The 26474-nt window shown below is 41.0% G+C and overlaps 1 protein-coding gene across 1 annotated transcript in view; it reads right to left on the bottom strand.

Annotated features, from left to right (window-relative positions):
- LOC139751379 (rhodanese domain-containing protein CG4456-like) overlaps window positions 1-22317 on the bottom strand; it is a 61965-nt gene extending 39648 nt beyond the window's left edge. Inside the window, exons 1-2 of the mRNA XM_071666749.1 lie at window positions 22179-22317; window positions 18649-18762 (exon numbers count right to left, since the gene is read on the bottom strand). Coding sequence (XP_071522850.1) covers window positions 18649-18762; window positions 22179-22185 — 121 coding nt within the window. The 5' untranslated portion in view covers window positions 22186-22317. The remainder of the gene's footprint in view (window positions 1-18648; window positions 18763-22178) is intronic.
- Between the last annotated feature and the right edge of the window lie 4157 nt (window positions 22318-26474).

Raw genomic sequence — 26474 nt, 5'->3', positions numbered from 1 at the left:
ACAATACTCACGGTGATGACCTATTCGTTTTAGTCTCCTTCAAACGTCTCATCTTCCTAGAACCTTACTTCTACACCTTCTCTGGCCTAGGAGGAAAAGGCAGACTCGACCATATCTTCTCCAACAGAGCCAGTAATTACATTCATCACTTTTTGTCTCCAGGACCTCAGTGTGGATACGACCACATCCCTATTTTACTTCATCTCACATCTAACCCTATCTTCATCCCATCACCCCCACACTATCTCTACAACAAAACAGAGTGGGACAACTTCAAAGACACTCTTTCCAATTGCGCTTACACCATCAACTACGATAATTACTCGATAACGTTAATAGACACTGAAATAGAACATATACATCAAGCAATCACATACGCAGCTGACGCATCATCCCAAAATCCTCATTTACCACAAGATACACCTTCCCATCTGCCGAAATAAAAAGACTCCTCTCGTGCTACCGTCGACGGTTTGATCATAACAGACATCGGTTAGGCCTAGTATGGTGGCACCTCACCTCCCTACGCAACCACACATTCAACAGCCTCAAAAGACCACAATAGATATTGGAAGTCACTAATCACCACAGCAGAACAACATATTTTTGGATTTTTGGAATCGAATTCGAAAACTCAAAGGGATACCCAAAACAGATTTCAATGGACTAAATGACAACACTATATCAAAACCCACAAGATATCGTAAACATCTTTCAAAGACATAGGGAGGGTATCTTTCATCCACATCTCCCATCCTCTGACGTACGGAAACAATCAAATTGACGCACAGCACATACAAACCAGACCCAGTCACTTTTACCCAGAACAAATCATACAATTGCAATCCCTTTCAGACGACCATTTACTCAACTCCTATAAGGTTAAACGAGGTCAAATTCCTCCTTCTAAAATCCACCAAAGTAGCCCCAGGGGACTCAGGCATTGTTTACCAAGTACTTATTCATCTCCCTGATACCACAATAAAAGCCCTTACCGCCCTCTTCAATGTGGCACTAGCCTCAGGCTATTTCTCGTTCCATTTCAAAACAGCAACGACCTCTATGATCTTCAAATCTAATAAATCGAGCCGAGACCCAGTTAACTACAGACCCATTAGCCTACTTGACTCCATCGGGAAGACATTTGAGAGTCATAAACAACAGACTCAGACTACAGCTGACGAACAACTTACCTTCAAACAAACAGTTTGGCTTTCCACAGCATCACTCGACAGAAGATGAACTTAACATAATCATCAGCTATATACAAAACAACACCCGGACGTACAAAATCACTGTCCTCATCAAAAAAGACGCAGAGAAAGCCTTTGACACCATCTGGCACGATGACTTGAGGTACAAATTTAGCACCCAGTTCCAACTCCCACGACCCACCATAAAACTTTTATCCAATTACCTCAGCAACCGAAGGATGCGAATGAAATACAAAAATTCATATTCAAATTACTTGCCCCTCAATGCCGGTGTACCTCAAGGCTCCGTACTGGGCCCCACTCTTTACATACTCGACACAGATGATCTTCCCGAACCTTTACACGCAGACTCTATAACAATTCAAGACGCGTATGACGTCATCCAACTGATAAGAGCCAGGACCAACACATACTTAAAAAGAAGAGATCAGAAAGATATTGACCACGTTTCGTTTTGGGAGTTGAAATGGAGAATTTACTCAGACCCTGCTAAATCCAACATATCATATCTCAATGAACGTTAAAGACACGACATAACCAATGTCTACTTACACTTCCGTATTCACCGTCGTTTACCCAAGCCCATCTCACGTGCCAACACTGTACTAGGCCTAAGTTACAAAGTTCAGCTGAGAGTGAACCACATCCAATCAAGGGCGGTTATTGCGAGAGCAGAGCTCATGAAATTGTGCAGATTCAGAAAGGCTAAATCTTAAACAAAATAGCATCTCTATAAAGCACTGATACGTCCACTGATAGCTTACGCCCTATCAGCACGAACTTACAGCCAAAAACAACATCTGCTCCCTCCAAGTAATACAGAACAAAGCTTTATGGTGGATTTTTGACAACAAATGGCCTTACGAGTTCACCAAGAACACAGAACTCCACGAGAGAGCGCGACTGCCTCTACTAAACATCTACTGGAGGAAGCTTTGCAAAAAGCGTTTTGATCTCCACCACAACTCCTGGATAGTATTCTTCGACAGTCTCTTAGGAATAGATAATCCCAATAATCTATTCACCATTCCACCTGGACACTATCCAAATCCCATCTATCAAAACTTAAAAAAAAGCTGAAACCCTTATAGACCTAACAGCAGAATCAGTATAGAAAACATTATGGCATAATCATTGTCTAGCGTCAGAGATACAACCCCTCTCCTCCTATACCCATCCTTAAAGAAACAAAAGGAAAAAAAAACAACCCCATCCGTGTTCCCTCCATTCCCTGGCTCTGTCCTAGTTAACCTAACCAACCTAATGAACGCAGGGTCGAGCCCCGGCTCTTTACCTTCAGTTAAATCGCACTTCTTCTAAGCTAGCCCTTGAACTTGCCCTCCCCCGTCCCCTCCTTGGATAGGCCTTTCCTATCATCATCATTCAATCATTCATTCACAACTCACATCACCACACACGTCATTCTCACCACTACTCATACCACCGTCATCACCACTCATACCACCCTCACCAACACTCACACCACCCTCACTATAACACACACCACCTTCACCGTCACCATCTTCAGCATCACACACACCATACATGTATATATGTATATATGTATATATCTATATATATATATATATATATATATATATATATATATATATATATATATATATATATATATATATATATATATATGTATATTATATATATACATCCCTGGGGATAGGGGAGAAAGAATACTTCCCACGCATTCCTCACGTGTCGTAGAAGGCGACTAAAGGGGACGGGAGCGGGGGAGCCAGAAACCATCCCCTCCTTGTATTTTAACTTTCTAAAAGGGGAAACAGAAGAAGGAGTCAGGCGGGGAGTGCTCATCCTCCTCGAAGGCTCAGATTGGGGTGTAAATGTGTGTGGATGTAACCAAGATCAGAAAAAAGGAGAGATAGGTAGTATGTTTGAGGAAAGGAACCTGGATGTTTTGGCTCTGAGTGAAACGAAGCTCAAGGGTAAAGGGAAAGAGTGGTTTGGGAATGTCTTGGGAGTTAAGTTAGGGGTTAGTGAGAGGACAAGAGAAAGGGAAGGAGTAGCACTACTCCTGAAACAGGAGTTGTGGGAGTATGTGATAGAGTGTAAGAAAGTAATTTCTAGATTAATATGGGTAAAACTGAAAGTTGATGGAGAGAGATGGGTGATTATTGGTGCATATGCACCTTGGCATGAGAAGAAAGATCATGAGAGGCAGGAGTTTTGGGAGCAGTTGAATGAGTGTGTTAGTGGTTTTGATGCACAAGACCGGGTTATAGTGATGAGTGATTTAAATGCAAAGGTGAGTAATGTGGCAGTTGAGGGAATAATTGGTATACATGGGGTGTTCAGTGTTGTAAATGGAAATGGTGAAGAGCTTGTAGATTTATGTGCTGAAAAAGGACTGGTGATTGGGAATACCTGGTTTAAAAAGCGAGATATAAATAAGTATACGTATGTAAGTAGGAGCGATGGCCAGAGAGCGTTATTGGATTACCTGTTAAATGATAGACGCGCGAAGGAGAGACTTTTCGATGTTAATGTGCTGACAGGTGCACCTGGAAGGATGTCTGATCATTATCTTGTGGAGGCGAAGGTGAAGATTTGTAGGGGTTTTCAGAAAAGAAGAGAAAATGTTGGGGTGAAGAGAGTGGTGAGAGTAAGTGAGCTTGGGAAGGAGACTTGTGTGAGGAAGTACCAGGAGAGACTGAGTACAGAATGAAAAAAGGTGAGAACAAAGGAGGTAAGGGGAGTGGGGGAGGAATGGGATGTATTTAGGGAAGCAGTGATGGCTTGCGCAAAAGATGCTTGTGGCATGAGAAGCGTGGGAGGTGGGCAGATTAGAAAGGGTAGTGAGTGGTGGGATGAAGTAAGAAGTAAGATTATTAGTGAAAGAGAAGAGAAAGGCATTTGGACGATTTTTGCAGGGAAATAATGCAAATGGGTGGGAGATGTATAAAAGGAAGAGGCAGGAGGTCAAGAGAAAGGTGCTAGAGGTGAAAAAGTGGGCAAACGAGAGTTGGGGTGAGAGAGTATCACTAAATTTTAGGGAGAATGAATAGATGTTTTGGTAGGAGGTAAATAAAGTGCGTAAGACAAGATTGCAAATGGGAACTTCAGTGAAGTGGGATAATGGTGAGGTGAAAACAAGGAGTGGTGATGTGAGAAGGAGATGGAGTGAGTATTTTGAAGGTTTGTTGAATGTGTTTGATGATAGAGTGGCAGATGTAGGGTGTTTTGGTCGAGGTGGTGTGCAAAGTGAGAGGGATAGGGAAAAACATTTGGTAAACAGAGAAGAGGTAGTAAAAGCTTTGCGGAAGATGAAAGCCGGCAAGGCAGCAGGTTTGGATGGTATTGCAGTGGAATTTATTAAAAAAGGTGGTGATTGTATTGTTGACTGGTTGGTAAGGTTATTTAATGCATGTATGACTCATGGTGAAGTGCCTGAAGATTGGCGGAATGCTTGCATAGTGCCATTGTACAAAGGCAAAGGGGATAAGCGTGAGTGCTCAAATTACAGAGGTATAAGTTTGTTGAGTATTCCTGGTAAATTATATGGGAGGGTATTGATTGAGAGGATGAAGGTATGTACAGAGCATCAGATTGGGGAAGAGCAGTGTGGTTTCAGAAGTGGCAGAGGATCTGTGGATCAGGTGTTTGCTTTGAAGAATGTATGTGAAAAATACCTAGAAAAGCAAATGGATTTGTATGTAGCATTTATGGATCTGGAGAAGGCATATGATAGAGTTGATAGAGGTACTCTGTGGAAGGTATTAAGAATATATGGTGTAGGAGGCAAGATGTTAGAAACAGTGAAAAAGTTTTATCGTGGATGTAAGGCATGTGTACATGTAGGAAGAGAGGAAAGTGATGGGTTCTCATTGAATGTAGGTTTGCGGCAGGGGTGTGTGATGTCTCCATGGTTGTTTAATTTGTTTATGGATGGGGTTGTTAGGGAGGTGAATGCAAGAGTTTTGGAAATAGGGGCACGTATGCAGTCTGTTGTGGATGAGAGAGCTTGGGAAGTGAGTCAGTTGTTGTTCGCTGATGATACAGCGCTGGTGGCTGATTCATGTAAGAAACTGCAGAAGCTGGTGACTGAGTTTGGTAAAGTGTGTGAAAGAAGAAACTTAAGAGTAAATGTGAATAAGAGCAAGGTTATTAGGAACAGTAGGGTTGAGGGTCAAGTCAATTGGGAGGTAAGCTTAAATGGAGAAAAACTGGAGGAAGTAAAGTGTCTTATATATCTAGGAGTGGACCTGGCAGCGGATGGAACCTTGGAAGCGGAAGTGAATCATAGGGTGGGGGAGGGGGCGAAAATTCTGGGAGCTTTGAAGAATGTTTGGAAGTCGAGAACATTATCTCGGAAAGCAAAAATGGGTATGTTTGAAGGAATAGTGTTTCCAACAATGTTGTATGGTTGCGAGGCGTGGGCTATAGATAGAGTTGTGCGCAGAGGGGTGGATGTGCTGGAAATGAGATGTTTGAGGACAATATGTAGTGTGAGGCGGTTTGATCGGGTAAGTTATGTAAGGGTAAGAGAGATGTGTGCAAATATAAAGAGTGTGGTTGAGAGAGCATAAGAGGGTGTTTTGAAATGGTTTGGTCACATGGAGAGAATGAGTGAAGAAAGATTGACAAAGAGGATATATGTGTCAGAGGTGGAGGGAACGAGGAGAATTGGAAGACCAAATTGGAGGTGGAAAGATGGAGTGAAAAAGATTTTGAGTGATTGGGGCCTGAACATGCAGGAGGGTGAAAGGAGTGCAAGGAATAGAGTGAATTGGATCGATGTGGTATTCCGGGGTCGACGTGCTGTCAATGGATTGAACCAGGGCATGTGAAGCGTCTGGGGCAAACCATGGAAAGTTTTGTGGGGCCTGGATGTGGAAAGGGAGCTGTGGTTTCGGTGCATTATTACTTGACAGCTAGAGACTGAGTGTGAACGAATGGGGCCTTTGTTGTCTTTTCCTAGCGCTACCTCACACGCATGAGGTGGGAGGGAGTTCTTATTCCATGTGTGGCGAGGTGGCGATGGGAATAAATAAAGAAGACAGTGTGAATTATGTACATGTGTATATATGTACATGTCTGTGTGTGTATATATATGTGTACATTGAGATGTATAGGTATATATATTTGCGTGTGTGGACGTGTATGTATATACATGTGTATGTGGGTGGGTTGGGCCATTCTTTCGCCTGTTTCCTTGCGCTACCTCGCTAACGCGGGAGACAGCATCAAAGCAGAATAAAAAATATAAAATAAATAAATAAATAAATAAATATATATATATATATATATATATATATATATATATATATATATATATATATATATATATATATATATATATATATATTATCCCTGGGGATAGGGGAGAAAGAATACTTCCCACGTATTCCCTGCGTGTCGTAGAAGGCGACTAAAAGGGGAGGGAGCGGGGGGCTGGAAATCCTCCCCTCTCACTTTTTTTTTTTTTTTTTTTTTAATTTTCCAAAAGAGGGAACAGAGAAGGGGCCCAGGTGAGGATATTCCCTCAAGGGCCCAGTCATCTGTTCTCAACGCTACCTCGCTAATGCGGGAAATGGCGAATAGTATGAAAGAAAGATATATATATATATATATATATATATATATATATATATATATATATATATATATATATATATATTCATATATCATACTTTGTCGCTGTCTCCCGTGTTAGCGAGGTAGCGCAAGAAAACTGACGAAAGAATGGCTCAACCTATCCAGATAAAGTGTCTATACATACACGTCCACACACGACATATACATACCTATACATCTAAACGTAAACATATATATACACACAGACATATACATATATACACATGTACATAGTTCATACTGCATGCCCTAATTCATTCCAGTTGCCACCCTGCCACACATAAAATGACAACACCCTCCCCCCACATGTGCGAGAGGTAGCGCTAGGAAAAGACAAAAAAGGCCACTTTCGTTTACACTCAGTCTTCAGCTGTCATGTATAATGCACCCAACTCACAGCTCCCTATCCACATCCAGACACCACAAAATTCTCTATGGTTTACCCCAGACGCTTCACATGCCCTGGTTCAATCCATTGACGGCACGTCGACCCCGGTATACCACATCGTTCCAATTCACGCTATTCCTTGCACGGCTTTCACCCTCCTGCTCGTTCAGGTCCCGATCACTCAAAATCGTTTTCACTCCATCTTTCCACCTCCAATTTGGTCTCCCACTTCTCCTCGTTCCCTCCACCTCTGACATATATATCCTCTTTGTCAATCTTTCCTCACTCATTCTCTCCAAGTGACCAAACCATTTCAAAAAACCCACTTCTGCTCTCTAAACCACACTCATTTCATTACCACACATCTCTCTTACCCTTTCATTACTTACTCGATCAAACCACCTCACACCACATATTGTCCTCAAACATCTCACTTTAATCACACCCACCCTTCGCACAACTCAATCTTTAGCTCACGTCTCGCAACCATATAACATTGTTGGAACCACTATTCCTTCAGTGTATGTAATGTATGTATGACTCATGGTGAGGTGCCTGAGCATTGGCGGAATGCTTGCATAGTGCCATTGTACAAAAGCAAAGGGGATAAAAGTGAGTGCTCAAATTACAGAGTTATAAGTTTGCTGAGTATTCCTGGGAAATTATATGGGAAGGCATTGATTAAGAGGGTGAAGGCATGTACACAGCATCAGATTGGGGAAGAGCAGTGTGGTTTCAGAAGTGGTAGAGGATGTGTAGATCAGGTGTCTGCTTTGATGAATGTATGTGAGAAATACTTAGAAAAGCAAATGGATCTGTATGTAGCATATATGGATCTAGAGAAGGCATATGATAGAGTTGATAGAGATACTCTGTGGAAGGTATTGAGAATATATGGTATGGGAGGCAAGTTGTTAGAAGCAGTGAAAAGTTTCTATCGAGGATGTAAGGCATGTGTACGTGTAGGAAAAGAGGAAAGTGATTGGTTCTCAGTGAATGTTGGTTTGCGGCAGGGGTGTGTGATGTCTCCATTGTTGTTATATTTGTTTATGGTTGGAGTTGTTAGGGAGGTGAATGCAAAACTTTGGAAAGAGGGGCAAGTATGCAGTCTGTTGTGGATGAGAGAGCTTGGGAAGTGAGTCAGTTGTTCGCTCATGATACAGTGCTGGTGGCTGATTCGTGTGAGAAACTGTAGAAGCTGGTGAATGAGTTTGGTAAAGTGTGTGAAAGAAGACAGCTGAGAGTAAATGTGAATAAGAGCAAGGTTATTAGGTACAGTAGGGTTGAGGGACAAGTCAACTGGGAGGTAAGTTTAAATGGAAAGTGGAAGAAGTGAAGTGCTTTAGATATCTGGGAGTGGATTTAGCAGCGGATGGAACCATGGAAGCGGAAGTGAATCATAGGGTGGGGGAGGGGGCGAAAGTTCTGGGAGCGTTGAAGAATGTATGGAAGTCGAGAACATTCTCTAAGAAAGCAAAAATGGATATGTTTGAAGGAATAGTGTTTCCAACAATGTTATATGGTTGCAAGGCGTTTGCTATGGATAGAGTTGTGTGGAGGAGGGTGGATGTGCTAGAAATGAGATGTTTGAGGACAATATGTGGTGTGAGGTGGTTTGATCGAGTAAGTAATAATAGGGTAAGAGAGATGTGTGGAAATAAAAAGAGTGTGGTTCAGAGAGCAGATGTTTTGAAATGGTTTGGTCAAATGGAGAGAATGAGTGAGGAAAGATTGACAAAGAGGATATATGTGTCAGAGGTGGAGGGAACGAGGAGAAGTGGGAGACCAAATTGGAGGTGGAAAGATGGAGTGAGAAAGACTTTGAGTGATCGGGGCCTGAACATGCAGGAGGGTGAAAGGCGTGCAAGGAATAGAGTGATTTGGAACGATGTGGTATACCCGGGTCGACGTGTTGTCAATGAATTCAACCAGGGCATGGGAAGCGTCTGGGGTAAACCATAGAAAGTTCTGTGGGATATGGATGTGGAAAGGGAGCTGTGGTTTCAGTGCATTATTACATGACAACAAGAGACTGAATGTGAACGAAAGTGGCCTTTGTTGTCTTTTCCTAGCGCTACCTCGCGCACATTTGGGTGGAGGGGGCTGTTATTTTCATGTGTGGCGGGGTGGCGATGGGAATGAATAAAGGCAGACAGTATGAATTATGTGCATGTGTATATATGTATATGTCTGTGTGTGTAATATATGTATACGATGAGATGTATACGTATGTATATATTGCGTGTGTGGATGTTTATGTATATACATGTGTATGTGGGTGGGTTGGGACATTCTTTCGTCTGTTCCCTTGCGTTACCTCGCTAAAGCGGGAGACAGCGACAAAGCAAATTAATAAATAATAAAATAATAAATATATATATATATATATATATATATATATATATATATATATATATATATATATATATATATATATATATATATATATATATATATATATATATACATATATATATATATATTTATATATATATATATATATATATATATATATATATATATATATATATATATATATATATATATATACATATGGTGATTTGAATGCAAAGGTGAGTAATGTGGCAGTTAAGGAAATAATTAGTATACATGGGGTGTTCAGTGTTGTAATTGGGAATGGTGAAGAGCTTGTAGATTTATGTGCTGAAACAGGACTGGTGATTGGGAATACCTGGTTTAAAAAGCGAGATATACATAAGTATGCGTATGTAGTAGGAGATATGGCCAGAGAGCGTTATTGGATTACGTGTTAATTGATAGGTGCGCGAAAGAGAGACTTTTGGATGCTGATGTGCTGAGAGGTGCAACTGGAGGGATGTCTGATCATTATCTTGTGGAGGCGAAGGTGAAGATTTGTAGGGGTTTTCAGAGAAGAAGAGAGGATGTTGGGGTGAAGAGAGTGGTGAGAGTAAGTGAGCTTGGGAAGGAGACTTGTGTGAGGAAGTACCAGGAGAGACTGAGTACAGAATGGAAAAAGGTGAGAACAAATGAGGTAAGGGGAGTGGGGGAGGAATGGAATGTATTTAGGGAAGCAGTGATGGCTTGCGCAAAAGATGCTTGTGGCATGAGAAGCGTGGGAGGTGGGTTGATTACAGAGGGTAGTGAGTGTTGGGATGAAGAAGTAAGATTATTAGTGAAAGAGAAGAGAGAGGCATTTGGACGATTTTTGCAGGGAAAAAATGCAAATGAGTAGGAGATGTATAAAAGAAAGAGGCAGGAGGTCAAGAGAAAGGTGCAAGAGGTAAAAAAGAGGGTGAATGAGAGTTGGTGTGAGAGAGTATCAATAAATCTTAGGTAGAATAGAAAGATGTTTTGGAAGGATGTAAATAAAGTGCGTAAGACAAGGGAGCCAATGGGAACTTCAGTGAAGGGTGCTAATGGGGAGGTGATAACAAGTAGTGGTGATGTGAGAAGGAGATGGAGTGAGTATTTTGAAGGTTTGTTGAATGTGTTTGATGACAGAGGGAAAGATATAGGGTGTTTTGGTCGAGGTGGTGTGCAAAGTGAGAGGGATAAGGAAAATGATTTGGTAAACAGAGAAGAGGTAGCAAAAGCTTTGCAGAAGATGAAAGCCGGCAAGGCAGCAGGTTTGGATGGTATTGCGGTGGAATTTATTAAAAAAAGGGGGTGACTGTATTGTTGACTGGTTGGTAAGGTTATTTTAATGTATGTATGATTCATGGTGAGGTGCCTGAAGTTTGGCGGAATGCTTGCATAGTGCCATTGTACAAAGGCAAAGGGGATAAGAGTTAGTGCTCAAATTACTTAGGTATAAGTTTGTTGAGTATTCCTGGTAAATTATATGGGAGGGTATTGACTGAAAGGGTGAAGGCATGTACAAAGCATCAGATTGGGGAAGAGCAGTGTGGTTTCAGAAGTGGTAGAGGATGTGTGGATCAGGTGTTTGCTTTGATGAATGTATGTTAGAAATACTTACAAAAGCAAATGGATTTGTATGTAGCATTCATGGATCTGGAGAAGGCTTATGATAGAGTTGATAGAGATGCTCTGTGGAAGGTATTAAGAATAAATGGTGTGGGAGGCAAGTTGCTAGAAGCAGTGAAAAGTTTTTATCGAGGATGTAAGGCATGTGCACGCGTAGGAATAGAAGAAAGTGATTGGTTCTCAGTGAATGTAGGTTTGCGGCAGGGGTGTGTGATGTCTCCATGGTTGTTTAATTTGTTTATGGATGGGGTTGTTAGGGAGGTGAATGCAAGAGTTTTGGAAAGAGGGGCAAGTATGCAGTCTGTTGTGGATGAGAGAGCTTGGGAAGTGAGTCAGCTGTTGTTCGCTGATGATACAGCGCTGGTGGCTGATTCATGTGAGAAACTGCAGAAGCTGGTGACTGAGTTTGGTAAAGTGTGTGAAAGAAGAAAGTTAAGAGTAAATGTGAATAAAAGCAAGGTTATTAGGTACAGTAGGGTTGAGGGTCAAGTCAATTGGGAGGTAAGTTTGAATGGAGAAAAACTGGAGGAAGTGAAGTGTTCTAGATATCTGGGAGTGGATCTGGCATCGGATGGAACCATGGAAGCGGAAGTGAATCATAGGGTGGGGGAGGGGGCGGAAATTCTGGGAGCGTTGAATAATGTTTGGAAGTCGAGAACATTATCTCGGAAAGCTAAAATGGGTATGTTTGAAGGAATAGTGGTTCCAACAATGTTGTATGGTTGCGAGGCGTGGGCTATGGATAGAGTTTTGCGCAGGAGGGTGGATGTGCTGGAAATGAGATGTTTGAGGACAATGTGTGGTGTGACGTGGTTTGATCGAGTAAGTAATGTAAGAGTAAGAGAGATGTGTGGAAATAAAAAGAGTGTGTTTGAGAGAGCAGAAGAGGGTGTTTTGAAATGGTTTGGTCACATGGAGAGAATGAGTGAGGAAAGATTGACAAAGAGGATATATGTGTCAGAGGTGTAGGGAACGAGGAGAAGTGGGAGACGAAATTGGAGATGGAAAGATGGAGTGAAAAAGATTTTGAGTGATCTGGGCCTGAACATGCAGGGGGGTGAAAGGCGTGCAAGGAATAGAGTGAATTGGAACGATGTGATATACCGGGGTCGACGTGCTGTCAATGGATTGAACTAGAGCATGTGAAGTGTCTGGCGTAAACCATAGAAAGTTCTGTGGGGCCTGGATGTGGAAAGGGAGCTGTGGTTTCGGTGCATTATTACATGACAGCTAGAGACTGAGTGTGAACGAATGGGGCCTTTGTTGTCTTTTACTAGCGGTACCTGGCACACATGAGGGGGAGGGGGCTGTTATTCCATGTGTGGCGAGGTGGCGATTGGAATAAATAAAGGCAGACAGTATGAATTATGTACATATGTATATATGTATATGTTTGTGTGTGTATATATATGTGTACACTGAGATGTATAGGTATGCATATTTGCGTGTGTGGCCGTGTATGTATATACATGTGTATGTGGGTGGGTTGGGCCATTCTTTCGTCTGTTTCCTTGCGCTACCTCGCGGGAGATAGCGACAAAGTAAAATAATAATAATAATAATAATAATAATAATAATAATAATAATAATAATAATATATATATATATATATATATATATATATATATATATATATTTTTTTTTTTTTTTTTTTTTTTTTTTTTTATACTTTGTCGCTGTCTCCCGCGTTTGCGAGGTAGCGCAAGGAAACAGACGAAAGAAATGGCCCAACCCCCCCCCCCATACACATGTACATACACACGTCCGCACACGCAAATATACACACCTACACAGCTTTCCATGGTTTACCCCGGACGTTTCACATGCCTTGATTCAATCCACTGACAGCACGTCAACCCCTGTATACCACATCGCTCCACTTCACTCTATTCCTTGCCCTCCTTTCACCCTCCTGCATGTTCAGGCCCCGATCACACAAAATCCTTTTCACTCCATCTTTCCACCTCCAATTTGGTCTCCCTCTTCTCCTCGTTCCCTCCACCTCCGACACATATATCCTCTTGGTCAATCTTTCCTCACTCATTCTCTCCATGTGCCCAAACCATTTCAAAACACCCTCTTCTGCTCTCTCAACCACGCTCTTTTTATTTCCACACATCTCTCTTACCCTTACGTTACTTACTCGATCAAACCACCTCACACCACACATTGTCCTCAAACATCTCATTTCCAGCACATCCATCCTCCTGCGCACAACTCTATCCATAGCCCACGCCTCGCAACCATACAACATTGTTGAAACTACTATTCCTTCAAACATACCCATTTTTGCTTTCCGGGATAATGTTCTCGACTTCCACACATTTTTCAAGGCTCCCAAAATTTTCGCCCCCTCCCCCACCCTATGATCCACTTCCGCTTCCATGGTTCCATCCGCTGACAGATCCACTCCCAGATATCTAAAACACTTCACTTCCTCCAGTTTTTCACCATTCAAACTCACCTCCCAATTGACTTGACCCTCAACCCTACTGTACCTAATAACCTTGCTCTTATTCACATTTACTCTTAACTTTCTTCTTCCACACACTTTACCAAACTCCGTCACCAGCTTCTGCAGTTTCTCACATGAATCCGCCACCAGCGCTGTATCATCAGCGAACAACAACTGACTCACTTCCCAAGCTCTCTCATCCCCAACAGACTTCATACTTGCCCCTCTTTCCAGGACTCTTGCATTTACCTCCCTAACAACCCCATCCATAAACAAATTAAACAACCATGGAGACATCACACACCCCTGCCGCAAACCTACATTCACTGAGAACCAATCACTTTCCTCTCTTCCTACACGTACACATGCCTTACATCCTCGATAAAAACTTTTCACTGCTTCTAACAACTTGCCTCCCACACCATATATTCTTAATACCTTCCACAGAGCATCTCTATCAACTCTATCATATGCCTTCTCCAGATCCATAAATGCTACATACAAATCCATTTGCTTTTCTAAGTATTTCTCACATACATTCTTCAAAGCAAACACCTGATCCACACATCCTCTACCACTTCTGAAACCACACTGCTCTTCCCCAATCTGATGCTCTGTACATGCCTTCACCCTCTCAATCAATACCCTCCCATATAATTTACCAGGAATACTCAACAAACTTATACCTCTGTAATTTGAGCACTCACTCTTATCCCCTTTGCCTTTGTACAATGGCACTATGCAAGCATTCCGCCAATCCTCAGGCACCTCACCATGAGTCATACATACATTAAATAACCTTACCAACCAGTCAACAATACAGTCACCCCCTTTTTTAATAAATTCCACTGCAATACCATCCAAACCTGCTGCCTTGCCGGCTTTCATCTTCCGCAAAGCTTTTACTACCTCTTCTCTGTTTACCAAATCATTTTCCCTAACCCTCTCACTTTGCACACCACCTCGACCCAAACACCCTATATCTGCCACTCTGTCATCAGACACATTCAACAAACCTTCAAAATACTCATTCCATCTCCTTCTCACATCACCACTACTTGTTATCACCTCCCCATTTACGCCCTTTACTGAAGTTCCCATTTGCTCCCTTGTCTTACGCACCCTATTTACCTCCTTCCAGAACATCTTTTTATTCTCCCTAAAATTTACTGATAGTCTCTCACCCCAACTCTCATTTGCCCTTTTTTTCACCTCTTGCACCTTTCTCTTGACCTCCTGTCTCTTTCTTTTATACTTCTCCCACTCAATTGCATTTTTTCCCTGCAAAAATCGTCCAAATGCCTCTCTCTTCTCTTTCACTAATACTCTTACTTCTTCATCCCACCACTCACTACCCTTTCTAAACAGCCCACCTCCCACTCTTCTCATGCCACAAGCATCTTTTGCGCAATCCATCACTGATTCCCTAAATACATCCCATTCCTCCCCCACTCCCCTTACTTCCATTGTTCTCACCTTTTTCCATTCTGTACACAGTCTCTCCTGATACTTCTTCACACAGGTCTCCTTCCCAAGCTCACTTACTCTCACCACCTTCTTCACCCCAACATTCACTCTTCTTTTCTGAAAACCCATACTAATCTTCACCTTAGCCTCCACAAGATAATGATCAGACATCCCTCCAGTTGCACCTCTCAGCACATTGACATCCAAAAGTCTCTCTTTCGCACGCCTGTCAATTAACACGTAATCCAATAACGCTCTCTGGCCATCTCTCCTACTTACATAAGTATACTTATGTATATCTCGCTTTTTAAACCAGGTATTCCCAATCATCAGTCCTTTTTCAGCACATAAATCTACAAGCTCTTCACCATTTCCATTTACAACACTGAACACCCCATGCATACCAATTATTCCCTCAACTGCCACATTACTCACCTTTGCATTCAAATCACCCATCACTATAACCCGGTCTCGTGCATCAAAACCGCTAACACACTCATTTAGCTGCTCCCAAAACACTTGCCTCTCATGATCTTTCTTCTCATGCCCAGGTGCATATGCACCAATAATCACCCACCTCTCTCCATCAACTTTCAATTTTACCCATATTAATCGAGAATTTACTTTCTTACATTCTATGACATACTCCCACAACTCCTGTTTCAGGAGTATATATATATATATATATATATATATATATATATATATATATATATATATATATATATATATATATACCACATTTGAAAATATGCTAGTGCGAGGAAACCAGGAATAAAGGGCACTCATAGAGATGCTGATAAAGAACTGAGAGGGATGTCGAGAAATTGTTGGTGGTCAGAGATGTTGCAAAGGGACTCCATTGTTGATATATGCAAATTAATAAATTATGGTGAGAGAAATATAGGTTACGATTTTGAAAAGGTCTGTAAGGAGTTGTAAGAAGTACAGGATGAAAATGCTTCTGTGGTAACAATCGCCAATGACTTTTGATATGAACAGTAATATCTAGCTTTACAGAGTAAAGGAAATATCATGTTTCATACCCAGAAATATATATTGTAAACAAGGGGTATCCTTATCACTCTTTGCAACGTCCTAGTCATACCTCACACAGAACAGTTCATTTCTGGTCACCAAACTAGATCACAGATGATGAAATCATAAAACAAAAAACAAAGAGCAGCAACAAAGCTAATTCCGTTGCTTGCTGAGCCTTTTGACGAAACTATAATCTAAAAATAATTTTCTAAAGAGGAGCAAACTTAGGAGAGATTCAATACGTGCTTACAATATACTAGATAATTTGCAAAGCAGAACACATCACGAGTTTTTCGTATCAGATTTACCTCGCAAAGAGTTTCAGCAGATATAATCCATGTCGTGAATATCAAATGTAGATGTAATACTAAAGCAATCAACTTCTCTTTCCACTCTGGAGTTGCAGAACACTGAAATAATCTACAAACATAACTTAATTCGAGAACAACCTGATTAATACTTCAGTGATATCAGTAAGTAAATGCGTTCAAGAGGAAAAAATACATTCGTATGATTTCGCTTAACATACAGTTATAACTTTTTCTTGCTTTCCAAATTTGAACTATGTCTCCCATCTTCATTCACACTTTCCAGTGAAAAGTCTGTGGTAGTATGCCTTCTCTATGATATGTGATGCATCCTCATATCTATTTTCTAGTTCTGTGTTGTGTGTCTTATGGAGTCGTTGATGGAGAGGTGCCCTCTGCTATATCATCCCGTTTCTATCTCTGACAGATTAGGAATTTAGGATACTATCTCGTTCTCCAACGGAAAACCTCACCATGGGCCATCTGGTCTCCAGTTATTCATCCATCTCATATTCTCCCATGTAGTTATCACAACACACACCACCCTCATTACTAGACATATCACCCTCATCACCACATAAACCGCCCTGACAAACACAAACACCACCATCACAACAGACACGTACCACACCATCATATGCGAGATGAATATGAAATTTATGAGTGTGTTCACAGGCCGGTAGCCAGCCAGTGAAGGGAAGGCACCTTGAAGGTTAACGAAGCCAATCCAGTGGGAGTAATGAGGCGAATGATGGAGCGAGACCTGCACGGGGCCTACGGTCCAGATATATCTCACATTTGTAATCATATTGTGCACAGACACTTGCACAACTACTGTTGATGTTTAAAATCTACCCTTGTGAGGGGGCATGTTCCATCTGCATGGAGGACTGATAATGTTGTGCCAATATCAAGATAAAGGTGACGGAGAAGTAGCCTTTAAATATAGGCCATAACCTGTGTGATGCTAAAGAGGATAAGCAAGAAGCAGTTGGAGGAGAACTAATCAGGCAAAAACTACCTGAGTGAAGATGACTTGGGTCCAGAAAGAAAAGTTATCTTGCATGACGAAATTATCAGGAACGAACCCTAGAAGAAATGGACGGGTGGGTGGACTGTTTAATCCTGCACCAGGTGGTGTTTCATACCATTCCCCAACAGAATGTTGTGAACCAAACTGAAGTCATAGGAAGCTCTTCAGGTGGATCGACAGCTACCTAAGTGGCAGTGAACACAAAACACATGTCAGGGGATCCTTCTCAAGTTGGACGTGGGTGACAGCTGGGGTCCACCAAGGTTCAGACTAGAAGCCACAGCTGTTTCTGACCTACGTAAATGATATGATAGACATGGAGGATTCATCTCTAATAATGTTTACGAAAGAACAGGGATTGATGCTACCAAGAGAACTAGATAAGATCTAACAGTGGTCGGGCAAATGGACTTTGATATCCAGTCCTGTAGAATGCATTCATGAAGACGTTAATTGCTCAAAGAGATGTGGCCATGAGTACAGTTAGGTAAATAAATCATAGAATTTAAGATGTGAAAGGGACTTAGGTGTAGATATCGAATCAAACTTAACAATAGAGTAGCGCAGAAAGGATCGTGAGGAATATGAATTACATTTTGGTCAGTATCAAAAGGTCTTTGAAACTGGACTGTGAGGTCATTTGGGAAGATTCAGGCAGGCGTATTTTCGCCCTAAGCTGGAATATGCTGCAACATTCTGCATTCCTCATCACTGAAGAAACACGCGAGTTGCTGAAAAGGATTCAAAGGAATGCAACAAGAATGTCCCAGGATTAGATAGAATGAGCCAAGATCAGACGGGGAAAGACATCAATCTACCCACAGTGGATGGAAGTAAGACTTCAGGGAGATATGACAACCAAAATAAATGACAACCAAATATAGATTCTTAAAATCCCATGACGATTTTAACATAATCATGTTCTTTGACTTTAGAAGAGAGTCCAAGACAATGTGGCGCAACTGCCAGGTAGGCAGGAAAAGTTTACGGGGAAGGGGGGGGGGGGACGCAAGTTGTGGCCTCATGAAACAGACTGAATGAGGAGTAAGTAAATGCAACTACCATCGTACAACTCCAGAAACATTATAGCAATAAAATAGGGGTAAGATGAGGGACCCCGTGAGTATAAAGCTCTTTTCCCGTATGAACAAATAGTAACCAGCACTTACCAGGCAGGACGTGGGAGCCTGGCAGTTGACCCTGGGTCGTCACCTCCTCACGTGTCCTAACATCAACAACCAGGAGATCCGCAAGCTGCGTTGACAGGTCCTCGTAGTTGATGGCTGCAGAGTATGAAGCAAGGACTGAGATATATACGGTTGATACAACATGTCATGTCAATAGAAGACAAAGAGTGTCATAGATGAGAAGAAAAAAGTTGAAAGACAAGATGGACAGTGTGGCAAATAAGAAGTGAATGTAGAAAGGAGTAGAGGCGGTGCCAAATGCTAAGCTGTACAGTGTTCAAGATGAAGACAGATAATACTGAAGATTGTAATGTTAATGCGAGAGGTGCATGAGGAAATGTCAACGATGAAATAGGACACTAGAATATGGGACCTTCTCAATGTTAAAGAAGGGAAGAGTATCAGACACTGGCATAGAAAATGATAACGACAGAGAGGTACAGTGTCAAAAAGGGTGAAAGTAACGTCGAATATTGGTAGCTGTCAAAGATTGGGAGGGGAACGTCAAGTGTCGAGTCAAAGATGGAAAGAAACAGTATTGATGGTGGGAAGTAATGTTAAAGATAAGGACCAGGTAGAACCAGAGGTGAAGCAAGGCAGTTTCCCGGACAGGGAGGAACGTTGTCAAATATCGAGCTGTATCAGTGATGGAGAGGGACAATGTCAAGTACAGGGAAGGATACTAAAGATGCTATAATAAGACAGTGTCTATAACTAACGGGGTCAGTGTGCAAGGTCGGAAGAAACTCTGTCGAAGCTGAGGAATGCGGTACCAGAGATGAAGAAAGTTGTTAAACTGAAAAAACAGGTTCAGCCATGAGAAGAGACAACAGCAAAGATATCAACCGCAAATGAGGAAGAAGTGTCAAAGATGAGGAGAAAGTGTCAATAAAATAAGGATGAACAGTTTCAGTATCCGGACAGTATGAGATGAGGAAGGACGGTGTCAAAGGCGAACAGTGACAAAGATGAGGAGGGATAGTGTCCAAGGTAAGGAGGACAGTATCAAAAATGAGGAAGAAAGTTGTCAAATGCAGGGAGGAACAGTTTCAAAAAGTGAGAGAGGAAATTTTTCGAATACAGAAAGGGGAAATGGCAGCTATGAAGCTCTCGCAGTCAATAACGGAGAGATAACATTGTAAAGGCAATTCAAGAGGGAGAGAGAGAGAGAGAGAGAGAGAGAGAGAGAGAGAGAGAGAGAGAGAGAGAGAGAGAGAGTTTGTGGGATGTGATGGTGTTACCGGACTCCACCTGCTCGAAGTTACTCCATGAGTGAAATGTCACCTTTGGCGTCTCACTCCAAAGGAGTCTAAATTCTGCTACTGGAAGTAAAACAGCTTTGGGTTATTTGGGCCTTTACAAAGGTCCTTCGTAACATCAGGACTCTTTCATAGACATTGATCCTCCGGTGATTTTAAATAAATAGATAAACAAATATAGAGAATGTGTTAGCAAACAAGGTAGTCTGGATGGTTTGAACTGATTAGTAAAGGAGTCTAGGATAGTATATGATAGTATCCATTTATATGTATCTTTTAAAAGATGGTGGTACACATAAAAACATCATGAACGTCACATACATCTTACATTATGGCCAAGATTTGCGGTCAGTGATGTGGCCAAGGTCTGGGATGCAGAAGTATGGCCAAATTCTGGGTGCAGGAATATGCCTAAGCTTTGAGGCGCGGTAACACGGCCAACGTCTGGGGTACAGTGGTAAGGCCAAGGTCTGAGGTACAGCAGTATGGTCATCGTGTGGGGCAAGTAGCATGAACAAGCTCTGAGATGCAGTAATGTGGCCAATGTCTGAAGTACAGTAGTGTGGCCAAGGTCTTGGGTACGAGTGTGGCCGATGTTTTAGATGGTATGATATGGGCAAGACTTGGGACTTAGTGTTATAACCTAAGTGTAGGGTACAGTCATATGGCCAAGATCTAAGGTACGTCAATATATCCAAGGTCTGAGGTGCAGGTATATTGCAAAGATCTAAGGTATGATATCATGGCCAAGGTCTGGGTTGCAGTCATATGGCCAATTCTGGGGTAGAGTAATATGCCCAGGGTTTGGAGTACATTGGTATGGCCAAACGTCTGGGGAAAAATATTACGGACAAAGGTACAGTAATATGGCCTAGACCTGGAGTGCAGTAGTATGGCCAAGGTCTGAGATGCAGTAATATGGACAAGGTCTGGAGTAGAGTGGTATGTCCAAGGTTTGAGGTACAGTAACGTGGCCAAGTCTGGAGTCTAGTAATATGGCCGAGGTTTGAAGCGCTGTAACATGTTCAAGGTTTTAGGTGTAGCAGTATGGCTATGGCCTGAGGTACAATAGTATGGGCATGGTAAGGGGTGCAGTGGAATGGCCAAGTTTGGAGCACAGTATTATGGCCAATGTCTGAGGTACAGAGATATGACCAGGGTTTGGGGTGCAATGGTAAGATCAAATCTGGGCTACAGTTATATGAACAAGGTACGAAGTACCCCCATTACCTGACATTTTCTATGACATTCAGTAAGACAAGGTTTACGATGCTATAAAAGGAACTCACTCGTAACGAATGAAGAAAATAGTCGAGAGTGGGTAAACAACCGTTTGATCTACTCTTAATAAATGGCCATACATCTGAATGGCCAGTGATTTATTCTAAATAAATGGTCGTACATCTAATGGCCTATGTATCAAACTTCGGTTTGGATTCGAAACAGGAGGTAGGTTTGTGTTCACATGACTTACAATCCAGTTTCACCGTCACAACACTGAGATACTGGCTTTCGTGCTGATTTGACTGGGGTTTTCACGACCCTGACCTTCATATTATTTACGAGTACATTAGAGCGTTAGTATTGTCCTTTACTAGAGTTAATAAATGATTTCTGTCTCGTTACATTAAACTGAAGCCATAGAGTTCGCACAGTTTGAGAATTCTCCACGACACAATAAAGACCAATATTGACATTTCTAACAAACGCTTGTCATTCTTTGCAACACCTAACAGTTATCGCGTTTGTGAACTTTTAAGTCTGGCCTGTAAGTGTCACGATGGGAGAGACTCTGTTAACACAGAATGGAGAAAAACAATAATACTTTAGTGAAAAATGATAAGAAATACAAACATCTGCTGTCAACACATTCTTAAATGTATGAAGTAGCACTGAACTGGTATTCCCTGGTGGCATGATGCGTTTCCAGGAGATACGAAATGAGTAATTGGCAACGTACTGATGATTGTTTGAATTTGATCGAAACTTTTAGGTACGGTTTCAAAATTCAAAATCGAAGTAACTAAAGCTAGACACCTGAATAAGCTTTACATCTGTACAAGAATAACTTATATAAAGACAAGAAATCAGACTACATAGAACACCTAGCTGTAATATGAAACATGAAAATTTACCATTTGGCAACACAAACATAAACATACGGTTAAGGACCCACAGTTTCATAGTGTGTTTTAATATCTGTAATCTCTTGTATCTATAAACACTATAATGTCTCTAAGTCGACGGACTTACCTGTCATTGTTCTCAAGCAAAATATATTATATTGCTTGCACACGAGCACTTCAAGAACGGAGGGCTACCTAACGCGCACTGGCTTGAGTGGATGGATGACTCGGCCCCGGATGGTGGTAGTGTTGCCATCATGTGTTCACCTCCCTGATATCTACAAGCATATATTATGGTATCACCACCCCCCACCCCACCCACCCCCACCCGGCCACTTTCCCAGTGCCTGCACGTAGACAGCCGAGGGTCATGCATGCAGTGAGAGCGTATGATCGTAGAATTATCATGAACACTGAGGAAGATGGTTATCACTTGACACAGATGGATTATTGACCCCGGTAGTTGATAGGCTTAACCAAATCATCATCTGTGGTCCATGCCAGAACCTACTCATTCATCTTGAACTCTCACTTTGTTTGTTCCGTCTTTCTAGTGAAAAATCCACTACTTTGACCAATCAGTGGAATCTGTAAATCGCCAGACCACCAATATGGTTTCACTAAAGGGTGAAGTTCACAATTAGAAATGGATATCATTGCATTTTTCCGATAATGATGTGAGCGGTAATTCTTTAACATAAAGAAGACCCTAGTTTGCTGGGTTTTGAATATATTATTAGTGAGACCACAAGTTCATTATTTTTTACTAATCCTCATCATACCTTAGTCACAGAACAATGTTACAATGGTTATGTTCATCTAGTGTTTCTATAATGGGTTATGACGACATGGGACAAGTTACTCAAACCTATAGCCGTTAGCTGTGTTGAGCATTACTGATAATAACGCTAATCTAATCTTTGTACAATCTCAGGCACGCTTACACCTGATAACTTGTCCTCAACGGCATTTCTTAATTGTCATCATGTTGGTTATCCAAATTTCTTTCTCTTTTGCATTACTGTAGATGTATTGATAAGTATTCTCCCCAAAAGTTGAAAGAATCTAAAGTAAGGTAAAAGTTTAATCAAAGAAATAAAGATAATCTATGCACTTCGTTCCGTCTCTTCTATATGAGGATTTCGAAGACATATCATGACTTTCAAAGCAAAGTTGTCACTAAAGGAAGAACTATCCTAAACATACCCATCAGTGTCCTGTTCTCGCCACAGTCAGCTGACGCCCTTCACTGACAGCTGATGGAACACATACAAACATCCATCCCAGTAGCACTTTCCAACTCTAACGTAAGCAGTGCTCGAATATCAAGATCACATGTTGCCACGTGGGTTTAAGTTGAGAGGCGGCACAGAAAGTATAGCAAGTGCTGACCAACGCAAGCATGTATGGTGGCTATAAAACGTATTAACTTATACGATCATCACTTCAACATTTATCGTAAATTGACTGTAAAGAAGGCAATATCTTTTGATTCAAATTATATATCAACAAACCAACGTTTGCAACTTATTGCTAGATCGCTAATGTAATTATAAACTAAGAAAATTACTGCGTAAAGTCAATATTCCGTACTCTAGAAACACTGACGTTATCAGTCAAAGATAGAAATATATGTCCAAAGAGAGAAATTAGAATGCAAGAAGAAAAGGATGAACAACAGAAATGAGACTAGAAAATGTAATACAGACGTAATAGAAAGCAGGTTGGCTGTCAACCAAGTGAAGATGGTGTAAACAAATAAGTTGTGTTAAGCAACACTGTCCACCTCTCTCTCTCTCTCTCTCTCTCTCTCTCTCTCTCTCTCTCTCTCTCTCTCTCTCTCTCTCTCTCTCTCTCTCTCTCTCCACGTATAAGAGATGCCAGCTCATTTGTTAGAGTTCTTCAGTTATCATATTTCCTCTAACTTCATTCATAATCCATTCTCAGCGATAGAAATCTCAGATATGATCAGATTTATGTGTAAGCCGCTTCTCAGAAGTGGGTTGAGGTGTACAAACATTGATGCAATTATATAATCATTGGGTACTGACTAGATCTACGAAGGCAAATGAATAACGTATGTAGAACATTAAGAGAGAGGCACACGAAAATAAACAATTCTTTTGCACTTTTATGTTTTGACATCTGCAACTGATCTAGTTTTATTGACCTCTTGCCGCTGATCCAGTCTTAATGACCTTCAGTAGATGATAACCATTAATGCAATCCAACAACATTACCAAACAATACTCTCCAGACCCTTGCTATGATACGGATGAACGTAAGAATGACGATTCTCACCCTAACGTACATATTTCCATGGCAACTGCACGTCAATAAAACGTCCATCCGACCCATGACTTTTTCTGGAAGTATTACCAGAGTTGGTTGACCGTCCTCATGTCTGAGGTTACGTTGTCTAACAGGTATCTTTTAACGAAGTTTGTACTGCTGAGGAGCATGGCAGACCCTGTCCTGCTTATCATTATTAGTCACGAAAATGGGAAAGTACGATTCGTATCAGTTTACTAATTACTTAAATATATCTGCCTCATAAACAACTATAGTCAATAGCGGTGTATATCCTTTTCAAAAAGATAAAAAAGTAAATAAATCATCCGTACATATAGCTTGTGCTATGTCTTGTATATCACAATCCTTCTCCAGATACACCGTAAATGTGTAGGAGCTTTCTTCTTAATGCTTCGAACATTCAACGTTCTTCACATGCCCTTGATCAGTCCAGTGATATCACGACTCCCCCTGCACACCATATCACTACAATTTGCTTTGTCACATGCGTGGCTCACATCTTCACTGTTCAGGACCTGATCACTCAAAACATCTTTCACTCCATCCTTCCACTTCCGCCATATCCCTTTCCTCCTTATTTCCTTCCATTTCTGATGTATGTGCACATCCTACTCAACTCTCATAAACATACTACGCTTACTACCATCTCTCTCTCTCTCTCTCTCTCTCTCTCTCTCTCTCTCTCTCTCTCTCTCTCTCTCTCTCTCTCTCTCTCTCTCTCTCTCTCTCTCTCTACCACAAAGCCGTTCCTTATTCAATCAGTCCTTCTCATACCACATCATTGACATCAGGTATTTCATTTCCAGTACATCCACAAGGATGACACATCAAAACTTACAAGTTTGAGATCAAAATCAACCAGGATGATATTAAGCTTGTTATTTAAATCTTCATTGTTCACCATATCAGATTATGATATACTACCAACTAGGGTACTTCATAAGGAAACCAACCATTTCTGTAACTTATACGTGAATGAACCCACTAAACTCACTTTGGGTCTTGCTGGATAGTTTGACTTATGTGCTTTAATAAATCTGTACATATATGGCAATGAAAATCATTTGATGAGAGAATCATTACCTTTCAACAACTTCAGTTTTTATCAAATTTACTGTGGAAGTGGAAAATAATTGTATGTATTCATTTTTGGATCGCTTGGGAGCATTGGGTTGGAAGCATGTTTAAGTTTAGCATATACAGAAAACCTACCAATATTTGTTCTTATATTCATTATTACTCAGCTTAACATGACAGAGTTAAATCATCATCATTCCAGTTGATGCTCCTTAGGGCATCACATATATGCAGTCCGGAATTTATTGATGATGAGTTTGAGGACATATATTCTACTGGATCCAAGTTTAAGCTCCCTAGATCTTTCTTTGATAAGTCCGTCAAGTTGGCAAGGAAATCATTTTATAGAGTTCAACCTAAGCCTTCCTTTGATAACAAGAATCTCATAGTGCTTACTTTTAGTGATAATTTTGAATTGCTTTCCAGGTTACTTCAATCCTTTAATGTGAATATATTCTTCATATTAATGATATGATAATACGATTAAGAACATCTTAATTAAAAAACTAGCCAAAAAAATTCCGCGGGCTGTGTTCACAGAATACCTTTTTAAAGCTGTAATATGTTCTAAATTAGGTCAACGGGTAAGGATCTCTATATTGGTCTTAAGCAACTTAGATACAGTATAAGAACAGGATAAGAATCAAATGCTTTGTTCAATCATGCTGAGAATTATGACCAATGTATTGATTGGAGTAATGCTAATTCAGTTATAAACTGTATCTCCTTGACCGTGAGAAAAAAATTAGATATTCTGTAATTAAATACATAAAGAACAGCAACAGGAACATTAGTGAACGTCAGTACAAAGTCGATAGCTTTGATGTAGTCAAAATTTTTGAACGGTTCCGTGTCTTGTCCACATAATACACCTGTCGTGGTAGGCAAGGTGCCAAACCGACCACCACAAACCGGAAACAACTGTATACTAAAGGAATCTTAGATCCAACTCTTCTCCGTATATAAACTGCGATTTCTAAATGTTCTATCTTATTCTTGTATCTCCCCTGACGATGTAATCATTACTGCAAAG

Source organism: Panulirus ornatus, chromosome 11, assembly GCF_036320965.1.
Source record: "Panulirus ornatus isolate Po-2019 chromosome 11, ASM3632096v1, whole genome shotgun sequence".
NCBI lineage: Eukaryota > Metazoa > Arthropoda > Malacostraca > Decapoda > Palinuridae > Panulirus > Panulirus ornatus.
Note: the sequence above shows the minus strand (reverse complement) of the source record. Positions and strands in the feature narration are given on the sequence as shown.